Below are 10,997 nucleotides of genomic sequence, written 5' to 3' on the forward strand. Positions count from 1 at the left end.
ACATAAGCCATCAAAAAGGGTGGTGGGTTCAAATCCCAACCTACTCAAAAAAAAAAAAATCAACTTAAATTTGTTATAAAATATTTTTACACAATAAAGTCAAGCTGGGCCGGATTGTAAGGTAGGGTAATTTTGGGGATTTGGGTCTTTTTCAACACTTTCACTAACCAAGGACTACATCTCAAGGACACTGTGCATTCAAGTATTAAATAAATAATAATAATTTGTCCATTTATTATTCTATGTAAAAACTAAAAATCAGAAAAAAAAAATTAAAATATTGTTTCATCCCCTTCAAATTTTTATTATCAATATTTTTTGTCTGCCGCAAATTGTGACTGTCGAAATTAGTTTGAAAATTAGCGCTTTAACTATTAATTAATTAGTAAGAATTGGAATAGTGGTAGATATACAAAATACACTTGGTTAAAGGACGGATAAAATTCGAGATGTCAATGTAACAAATACCTATGGGCGAAATAAGTCGAAAAGGAATAATTTCGACTTAAAATCGAATATTAGAATAAAATTGACTAATCACAAAGATTAAAGATGCAAAATAAGATCTTTGATCGCCAAAGATCAGAATTCAAAATGTCGACAGACATGTCGAAGACATAGAGGGAAAAAGTCGATTTTCCCCCTATGTCGTCGACATGTCGACAAAATATCGATAAAATGTCAGAATCGACATGTCTTTTTTTTCTTTTTTTCTCCTCTTTTTCTTTTAAGGTTATTTTATTTTCATCATCTTCCAACTATGTCATTACAGTCTATAATTTCTCACAACCTCGATGATTGTAATCTTAGTTTGTTCAGTGAAACATTCGCATTTTAAGTATAACAAATAAGATTTGAAATTTGCTTTATTGATAGTTTCTAATCCAATCTAGTCCTTAGTTACACAATTAAACAATATATGTGAAATATTGACATATATAAAGATTGAAATATTTTTAAAATTTTTAAAAAATTAAATATTATTATATATAAATAGTCGTGAAACATGTAGAATATGTAACTTAATCAATACCAAAAAGATTATCTCTAAGGATATAGTGCACTATCTTGATAACTTTGATATAAATTACAATAGTTCTCTCAAGTCATCCTACACTGAAAGTTTTGAAGGTAGTTGCTCAAATGAGTAAAATATGAAACACAATTTGTATGGATGACACAATCACGAGATTGAAGTGTTTGAAAATTGTATAAATTTGATTAGAAAGTTGGATTGATGATTGATTTGAAAATGTGTTTGAAAAATGTGTAAATTCAAATTTGAAAAGAGTAATAGGTAAAAAGTTAATTAGAATTTAGAAATTTGTTTGGAAACCAAATTGTTAATTATCTCATCTCCTAATCTTCTTAGGAAAAAAGTAGTCAAAAGTTTTTCGATTAAATTTTAATTTGCATATTCAAATAATTTAAAAATCTTTTTTCGATATTTCCATAATTTTCATTAATTTTTCCGAAATATCTATTGTACAGGGACCCCGACGTTTTAAACACCGTCCAAGGATGCATGAAGGATTCAAGATCCTCTCTCTCCTCTATTTCTGTCCGGCGTATATGGCTCTGCGCTTCATGAACTGTGGGAGTGAAGAAACGCAGAATGCAAAATGGTGCTCCCGGATTTCGATATCATAGTTAGAAATAGAATTGAAGGAAAAAACGAAGTATTCTCAGTGGACATTAAAGTATTATTGCGTACAGAAAACGACAGACCTCACATGGCCGGTGGCGTGCTCCGTTTCTGATGGCGTTAATGGAAGTGGTGGGTTTGTTACTTTTGCATTGCATTTCTTTCAGTTAAAGTCTCACAATCTCTCTCTCTACAACCTGAAACAAAGTTTCTCCTCTCTGTGTACATGCCGATCACCTTCAGAGACGAACACAGCAAAGCATGAAGGTCTCATCGGCCTTCTCGTTTTCATCCATTTTTGTTCTGTTAAGCTGTTTCATAAGAACTAGTTTTAATCTGGTTCTGTTTTTCTGTTGATGTTTCGTTTCTATTTCTTGACAGGCGATCGAAGCGGGACTTTGTTCAATCTGGCTCTCCGGATTGGTTTTGATTGCTCTCTCGCTATATGCTACTCAAAGTTTGCCTTCCTTCAAGGATCGTTTCGTGAGGCCCAAGCTTCGCTCCGCAGTTGTCGGCGTTCGACTCAATCCTACAATTTCCATATTCTCTGCGCCTCGCCCTTTCGCTGGTAGTATTGGAGTTCGGCAGAGCTTAGCTATTCGGTCGTGGCTTGCTCTGTCCCCACAAATTACAGTCATTCTGTTTAGCCAAGACTCTTCCGTTGTATCATCTGCACGTTCTCTCAGTTCGCGAGTTTATGTTGATAGCAACATTGATTTTACGTATGTGAAATTTTTAGCTTCTCCCGTTTTCGTGGCGAATGTTATTTCAAGTTGTGTTGTAAGGAAGTTTTCAAATGCTGAAAAATTCAGATGAAGTCGGCAGATTGCTTGTATTCATTTCATTATTCGTTGGTGTTTGTTTAGGAATGTTGGTGTCATCAGAGCCTGTTGATTTGGTTTAATTCTGTTTAATACATAGGAATAGGACATTGATTCCTCAACTTTCTGTAGGGCTGAGAAGCTGCGTTAGCCATGTGGCAATATTTATGGATTTTTTTCTCTAGTACTGAACAAGTATTGTGTTTATGTGAAGTGTGAAATTATCTACCTGATTAGAACTTGAAAACCTTTCGAAATATGCTTTTTCGTTGGCTAGATCCAAATGAGATTGCTTATCATGGCTTAAAATGTTAATCAAAATGAAGAAGATAAGAGATGCTGCATTAGCCCTCGTGAAGAAATGGTATCTCGGCATGATATTGATCACTTTTGTTCTTGTCTTATTTGTATAGGTTCCTGGGAACCCCATATTTCCATTCAATGATGGCAAGATCTCAGTCGTTCACATCAGACATCTCTGTTTTCGTTGATCCTGAAACTATTCTTCTGCCTGATTTTATTTCTACTCTGAATTATGCTAACAAACTTGACCGTGATTGGCTCCTGGTTGCTTCATCGAGAAATATTTCATACATACCATTCTACTTTGACGAGTCCAGGAGGCATTTCCCAATGGAGGATCAAAAATTTACAAGAATCCAGAAGGTACTAAGTATCTTCAAACGTTCGGGGATTGAGACAACGATACATACATTAGGAGTTGATTGAATATACTCAGCAAACCCCTTTTGGATTCTTATTTTCTTTTGGTTTCAGGAGTTGCTCAATGAGCATTGGCGATGGAGTCACTGCAGAGGGAAAGAACTATTGGCGTGGAACAACTGGGAAATTCCGTTGCACAGTGGAGTTCTTCCTCCCTTCTTATATGGAAGAGGGATTCATAACAATTGGGTCATAAATGAAGCTATGGCATCTGAATTCAGGTTTGTGTTTGATGCCAGTTGGACCATCAGTAGTTTCTATCTTCAAGATCCTGAGCAGTCATCCGATGGAAGATATGGACATCCAAATTCAGATATTGGAACAAGAAGCTGGGAATATTTTGGCAACTACCATCTTGGTTCACTATATGGGTCTTCATTTCATGACGAAGCCAATCTTTCAAGTCTGGTGAAACTTCTCAACTGTAATGGGCAATATATTCTGATCAACACCACAGAAGACACAACATATCAACCGAAGAACCGGAGAATTCTAAGTTTATGGAACACACGATTGTTGCATATGGGGAGGAAGAAGAAACCTGTGGCTTGTAACCATGGTTTTCGATCACAGGGGAGACTACATGATTGCTCATTGGAAAATAGGATATCGCCTTCAGCAACTTTAGAGCTTCCATATTCCTTAGAGATCCTTCTTCCCCTAATTGCAGATAAGAATAAGACAATTGTGCTAGCAGTTGCAGGATATAGTTACAAAGACATGTTAATGAGCTGGGCATGCAGATTGCGCCGCCTCCAGATCCCGAACCATATAGTTTGCGCTCTTGATCACGATACATATCAGTTCTCTGTCCTGCAGGTTCCTCTTCTTCTCTGTTCTTGCTTTAGGCTTCTCTGCTGTGATTTGTATTAGATTTCTTTTTACTTTTGAACGTTCAACAGTTCAATTTTTTGCTAGGGCCTGCCGGTCTACAGGGATCCATTGGCTCCGACCAATATTAGCTTCAATGACTGTCACTTTGGAACAGAGTGCTTCCAGAGGGTGACAAAAGTGAAGTCCAGAATGGTTTTGAGGATATTAAAGCTGGGTTACAACGTACTTCTTAGTGACGTTGATGTATATTGGTTTAAAAATCCTCTTCCTTTTCTTTACGCTTTTGGTTCTGGTGTTCTTGCAGCACAATCTGATGAATACAAGAAGACAGGTTTTCATGCATTGCCTTGGAATGTTATTTCTTGAAAGTTTATCTTTTCAAATGGGATTGAAATACTTGAAGAATATTTAGCCAGAGAAAAGGAAATTCGGAATGAACAAACTATTATTTAGGGTTTACGTTAAATACTCATATAATCAAATATTTATCCAAATCATTTTCGTCACTTCTTGGTTTGATTTTATTTGCAGGACCAATAAATTTACCCAGACGCTTGAACTCTGGGTTCTATTTTGCTCGTTCTGATGACTCAACAATAGCTGCCATGGAGAAAGTGGTGAAGCATGCAGCAACTTCGGGACAGTCGGAGCAGCCAAGCTTCTATGATACCCTTTGCGGGGACAGAGGTATTAATCGCATGGGTAGTAATAGATGCTTGGAACCTGAAACAAATTTAACTGTTCATTTCTTGGATAGAAACCTCTTTCCTAACGGTGCATACTTAGAACTTTGGAAAAAGAAAAATATAAAAGCAGCCTGTAGGAAGAAGGGCTGTTATGTTCTCCACAACAACTGGATTAGTGGAAGACTAAAGAAACTCGAACGTCAGATGTTTTCAGGCCTTTGGGAATATGACATGAGCACAAAGATGTGCAAGCGCAGCTTGCCAGGTGAAATTTGGTGAGTTCCTTCAGTAGAGCGAAGGACATGAAGAAACTACTCTTGGATTGGCTGGCTTTTTGCCCTCTCCAGCTGCTAAAGCTACCCCTGCATGGTTACTGAATCCACGGATTGTGAAAAATTGAAAGAATGAGCTCCCATTGGCTTGAATTTGGAAGAGAAATACCAACATGGTGTTTGACAACGATCCAATGCTTACCACTGCTGTGCACTCAGGGTGTTTGATTCTCCAGGCCGTCGATTTTGTTATTTTCGATTGGCTGCAAAAAACTAATTTTAAGTGTTTGGAATGAGTATGCCTGTTGAATATATTGAAATAATGATTATACCGCCAGAATAACAAAAAAAAATATCATTTTTCGTAGTTCAATCTGCAGAAGTACAGAAATCTTCTGCAAGGAGCTAAATAGCAAGAAGGAAAAAGAGGCTGAAGACAAGCAAGAGACTAGTTTCTCGCTTGCTTGATGGTAAATAAATAGCAATTCCCATTTGGAAAAGGAAGAGGATATCTTGAATGAACTAGCTAGTACACAAGTTGTTCCATGAGGCATATCGAAAATTCTAGAGGTACATGCCTCATAAAATATATGACAAAAGCTTGGTCAAGATCCATGTATAGAAAACTGAAAGGAAAGCACCAACAGGAATTGTCACAGCCCAAGAAAGAACTATCTCTCTCACAGTTTCTGCTCTAACATTGTTAAGTCCCCTTGCGAAGCCTACACCCATGACTGCACCAACCAATGTATGGGTTGCTGATATTGGTAAACCAAGTTTTGATGCAATTAGAACGACAGAAGCAGCAGCAAATTCCGCCGCAAATCCTCTCGTCGGTGTGAGTTCTGTTATCTTCTTCCCAATGGTTGCTATCACTCTGTAGCCCCATATCATCAGCCCGGCTACAATTCCAAATCCTCCCCAAGCAAGAACGTCAATAGGAATGACTATCTCAGCTCCACCAACGCTGCCATGAAGTATGGATAATGCAGCAGCCAAGGGACCAATTGCATTGGAGACATCATTTCCACCGTGGGCAAATGACATGAAGCAAGCAGAAAGGACCTGCATGTATCCAAATACCCCATAAACTATCTCCAACTGAGTTCCCTTTGGGCCTGCAATATCGTCTAGAAACCCAATGTTTTTACCCTGATCCGTACTCTCATCCATCTTTTTTGACTTCCTAGCAGCTTTGTTGAGTAGATGGCCAAGTTGTCCCTGAATCATTTTGTACACGAGGAATGCACCTGCTGCTCCACAGGAAACGGCCTGTGCTAGAGCCCATTGAAGGTTCTTACTTAGCGGAAATGCTACAAAAGAAATTCCAGTTACGCCCAGAAATACGAGTAGCGGTGCAGCTGCAGCTGCAGCCTGTCCTGGATTCTTTGCACTGTACACAAACTGAAAAAACATACGATTAATTGCACTTTTTAGCATTCGGGTTTTTATGAATGCTACAGTTTAGTCAAGGCAAGAAGCTTGCCTTACTTTAATGCCAGTGAGCAGGAACATACCCTACGAATGCATTTATAGACAAGGAATGAGGCCAAAGCTCCAATTACTGGAGAAATCACCCATGAAGAAGTTACTCTCGCCAGTGAACCCCAGAAGACCGCACCGGCTCCTCCATAGACAAGGCCAAATCCAACCATTGATCCCACTATACAATGTGTGGTCGAGACGGGCCATCCATAATATGATGCAACCTTGGCAACAACATTAAAGATGAGCAGGTAAGTTATAAATTTTTCGTTAATTTTATTGTTCTCCCATGCAACATCAACAATACTCTCCCACTGGCCATTAGTAGTAAGATGGTCGAGCACTAGATAATTTTTTTAAAAACAATTTTTGACCGTACAACCCAATATCAAAACAATTTCAAAGTGTTAAAAACGCTTTCCGGTGTTTCAAAATCGTGCCAAACTCACTCACAGAGCACAATGTTTGTTAACACAAGTTTACCTTGGGGAAACAGAGCCTGAATTATTGGATTGATTCCCTGTGAAAGATTTAATGTTAATAATTCAATTCTTAACCAGCCCATCACTTTGTATGAAATCTTATTTAACAGCCATTAAAGCCATTGAGAATCTAGAAGATTTCTTGCTTTCTTCATTTATAATACGCAGAAATTTCCTAATCCTTCATTACTTTGAGAGTAAAAAATGGACTAATGAATTTTACGAAATGGAGAACAGCCCACTAGATGTTGGTACCTGCAACCATGTACCAGCTGCAGCCAAAGATGAAAGGAGGCCAGAAAAGTACAGCATATTCTTTCCCTGAAATACACCGGCTACAAGAATTCCATTTTGCATTGTGCTGGTCACGTGGGTTCCCATAAGCAACGCCCCAGAGAATTCCAGAATTGCCGCCATGATCACCGCCTGTCGGAGCGTCAATGCACCAGAACCCACAGAGGTCCCCATGGCATTAGCCACATCATTGGCTCCTATATTCCACGCCATGTAAAATCCAAACAGCAGCGTGAAATATGACAACATCTTGGTCTTCAGGGCCAGCCCCTGCCCCAAGGACTTCATGAAAAGTGGAAAACTGAGAGCTGAAAATGCTATACATGTTATGATAGCAGTGACGGTTCTGGAAGATATATGGAAGGCCTCAGCCATCCCTGGTATGTCCTCCTCCCCTCCTACTTGCTCATGCTCATGATGTTGGTTGAGTCGAATTATTTCCTGCTTCCCTTCGCCCCCTGCTTCAGCAAAAGACGATATCCCAGCAAAAGGGTGCTTGAGTTTCGAGATAGATGAAAGATGGTGAGGCTTGTGAGATAGGTAATGTCTCTTGAGAATCTGATTCTGTAGAATGAATATAGATGGCCGATGTTTGGGTGCACCAGAGTGGGAGTTACAGGGAGAAGAAGCTTCAGATTTGGTAACATTAACATTTCTGGAAGTTGAAAACAAGCAATGAGCGAGAGACATGGCTGATGTGGGAGAATTGAGAAGGGCTATTGGTGGAAGAAGATGTACAGAGACTTGAGAAGAGAATTATCCAGATGGAGATGGAATCTTGAGCATGGATTTTAGTGGAGGAGAAGAGAAAAGAGAGAGCAGTGTCCCATGGCGATGGAGAACTTGATCGTGCATCTTCCTCAGGTTAAAACCAACTATTGGTTGTTGAGTGAGGTCAGTTGGGTTCTGGCCACGATTTAAAACGAGTGGTTCTTGTGGCTTTGTATTTCTGCCATTCTTTGAGGCCTTTGTTTGCTACTTGCTTCCGATACACACACACAGCTCAAACGTGTGTACGAAGCAGTAGGGACCAATTATGTGTGATGTTGAACGTTAAAGCGAGAAAAACGTGCCTGGCACGTGCCATCTCTTCGTTCACGTGTAGCGGAAAACAGAACTGTGCTTTGGGCTTTCATTTACGGAGCTGGACAACTTCGACAATAAAGCCCAGTTATTGAGATTTTTGAAGGCCCAGTTCAACATCTTATGGGCTCATACCTTGAGACCGGCCCATGGCGAGTTTTGAGAAGGCGAGATCCTGGGATGGGGCCTAATTTTCTGGATGAGTGGTTGGGATTTAATGCTTGAACGTCTGTAGGCAGCACTGAACAACAATGTGTGATGTGGATTTTTAGAGCGAGAAAAACGTGGGAGGCACATGCCATCTCTTTGCTCATGTATTAGAGCAACCGTAAAGAACAAAAATTTTATAGCGAGAAAAACGTGTGAAAGAACATTCTATCTCTTCTTTCACAGTAACCAAGGATTTTATGTGATTTAGAGATTTTCAATTTTATGATATACTGATGGGTATGTTGATAAAATATTGGTGTATAGTCTTGAAAATCAAAGGATTTATAAAAAATTATTTTAATTAATAATAAAGTTTCACTCCAATTTATAGATCCTATCGTTAGGGTGTGTTTGGGAAAGATAGTAGTAGAATGAGTGATTTTGAAGAAAAGGAATTAGGTATAATTGATTTTCTAAAATCAATCATTCAAGTAATATTTTAAAAATTAATTTAAAATGATTTTAAACTTTCTTAGAATCAATTTTTTAATTTGTCAAATATAATCAATAAAAATGAGTGATCTTGGCAATGAGCTTGTCAAGATCACTCCCAAACACACCCTATGATTTATGCTTCTTCACTTTGCATCGAATTAAACTACATGCTCCACCGCTTGTGCCGCCTCCGTCAACTCCTTTACAACTACTTTATAATAACTTTCTTTATGTTTTATGGATATTTTTAACTTCCAATTTATGGATGCATCAAGCTTGTAGGTTTTAAACTGCGGAGATGGACAAGTTAGACCTTAAAGCCCAGTTGTCGAGACTATTCGTAAGCCCAGCCTAATATCTAATGGACTTCTATCTTAAGTCGGCTTCTGGGCCGTGGCAATGGTTATCAGCCATGTTCTATCTTAAGCAATAAGTGGTTAAGGCCTACATTTTGCCTAAGTTCTGGATCAACGGTTGTGATTTAACAATTTTGCTTTTGAAAACTATCTCCTTCTCTCTCTTTTTTTTTCATTTTAAAAAAAATTTTGAAATATAAGTCAAAATTAAGAAACAAAAGCAAAGTTTTACCATTTGTAAACTATCTATTTAATTTTTAAAATTTATCCAAATTTAAAGGAAAAAAATTGAATAGCAACTATAGAACAAAAAATAGAGTCGTAACCTTATTTGAATTAAGCATCAACTCTTTTTTTTTTTTTTGAAAAATATCAGCATCACCTCGTAAAAGCAGATTTTCTCAAATAAATAAATTGTAAAAGCAGAAAATTAAAATAATTATCAATGCAATATTTTTCAAAATTCCAAATCAAAGCGCAACCGGCATCCCTTTCTAGCTTTCGGCACCTTGTTCAATGTCTGAAGAACATTTGACTCATCGTGAGTAACAGAGGCCCACCACGTTACCAACATCACATGAGCAGATGAGGTGGCGTGCTTCTTTGGTAATGAGAATGTCAGGTGGCCCATGAAGTCTACCAATAACTATTTGCCACGTTATTACAATGAGTGAGATTAAAAACAAAGGCGTTATGAGACAATATTTAATTTCAACAATGATGAATTAGGTTAAACTTTTGACTAGTAGAAGAGAAATGTGTATAAATAAATTAAAGAGTTGTCAAAATGTGAGAGATGATCACGAAATTAGATGTCTATCCATCAGTGTTGGAAGTAATTTCTCGAGCACTACATGTCAACATCATTCTATAAGTTGAAAATCAAACCTTTAAAGGGAGAATATATCATTCAAAACTTCTTAAAGATCAAGCCGACATTAGTGATATTGGTTTTTCGAAATTTTTTAAAGGTCAAGTCGGCCAATGAAGATCTCAGTAACTCAGCTTCATAAGAGAAGAGTCGAAGAATGTTATGCCTTCAGGCATAAACGCACAACTGTTTCTCCAAAAACACACTGTAATTTGTGGGATAGTCATAATCGCTCATAAACTGATATTATAAATTCAAGCCCAAAAATAGAGAGGCCATGCTCATTTTCTAAGTACGTGAAAGTGTCCTCTAGTATAGATCGAACCTAGACTAACTTACATTAGAACATTTTCCTTTTTTTTTGTAGTTTTTCTTCGGCCATTTGAATCCAAAATTCATAAAGTTGATCATTTCCATGATCAAACAATAAGATTTAAGTGTTGTGAAAATTAAGAAAAAAGTTAAAGGTTTTTTTTAAGGAAAATAAACGGTTGTTCGTACTCTACTTTATTGAATACTATGCTAAAATTACGAGGAAGAATCATTAATTATTTATGCGTACTTTATTATTAAATTAAGATTCGATTCTTTTAATAAGACTTATTCGTGAATATTATAATTGTTATTCTCTCTTCTCTCTTAATTTTCGTTCACGGGTCTTACATTAGTTAGCATTTGTTAATTGCGAATTAACGCTAACAATAGCATTATGCCAATATGCACTCAAATTCGATTTTCTTTTCCTGAAACAACTAGAATTCGATTTCAGTTATTATTAAGATGTTATAATTCGATAAATA

The 10,997-nt window shown here is 37.5% G+C and overlaps 2 protein-coding genes across 2 annotated transcripts; one reads left to right on the top strand and one right to left on the bottom strand.

The window, feature by feature from the left end:
• Nucleotides 1–1,610: 1,610 nt before the first annotated feature.
• On the top strand, nt 1,611–5,308 carry LOC148209332 (Nucleotide-diphospho-sugar transferase family protein). Its single transcript, XM_088118085.1, has 6 exons — nt 1,611–1,912; nt 2,027–2,367; nt 2,880–3,132; nt 3,244–4,008; nt 4,108–4,354; nt 4,555–5,308. The coding sequence occupies exons 1-6, from the start codon at nt 1,907–1,909 to the stop codon at nt 4,986–4,988; spliced, it is 2,046 nt and encodes a 681-aa protein (XP_087974211.1). The 5' UTR covers nt 1,611–1,906; the 3' UTR covers nt 4,989–5,308.
• A 144-nt stretch (nt 5,309–5,452) lies between these two features.
• On the bottom strand, nt 5,453–8,186 carry PHT2;1 (phosphate transporter 2;1). The gene is made up of 3 exons (XM_022296117.2): nt 7,204–8,186; nt 6,499–6,690; nt 5,453–6,385 (listed from the first exon to the last, which is right to left on the bottom strand). The coding sequence occupies exons 1-3, from the start codon at nt 7,930–7,932 to the stop codon at nt 5,561–5,563; spliced, it is 1,746 nt and encodes a 581-aa protein (XP_022151809.1). The 5' UTR covers nt 7,933–8,186; the 3' UTR covers nt 5,453–5,560.
• Between the last annotated feature and the right edge of the window lie 2,811 nt (nt 8,187–10,997).

The sequence above is a fragment of the Momordica charantia genome (assembly GCF_013281855.1).
Source record: "Momordica charantia cultivar OHB3-1 chromosome 9 unlocalized genomic scaffold, Mcharantia_2.0 BLBB01000009.1, whole genome shotgun sequence".
NCBI classification, from domain to species: Eukaryota; Viridiplantae; Streptophyta; class Magnoliopsida; order Cucurbitales; family Cucurbitaceae; genus Momordica; species Momordica charantia.

Excerpts from the sequence above, each read along its gene's own strand:
- LOC148209332 (XM_088118085.1), top strand. Across the intron at positions 4,009-4,107 it reads ATCAGTTCTCTGTCCTGCAG|GGCCTGCCGGTCTACAGGGA; the intron begins GTTCCTCTTCTT and ends ATTTTTTGCTAG. Across the intron at positions 4,355-4,554 it reads TGATGAATACAAGAAGACAG|GACCAATAAATTTACCCAGA; the intron begins GTTTTCATGCAT and ends TTTTATTTGCAG.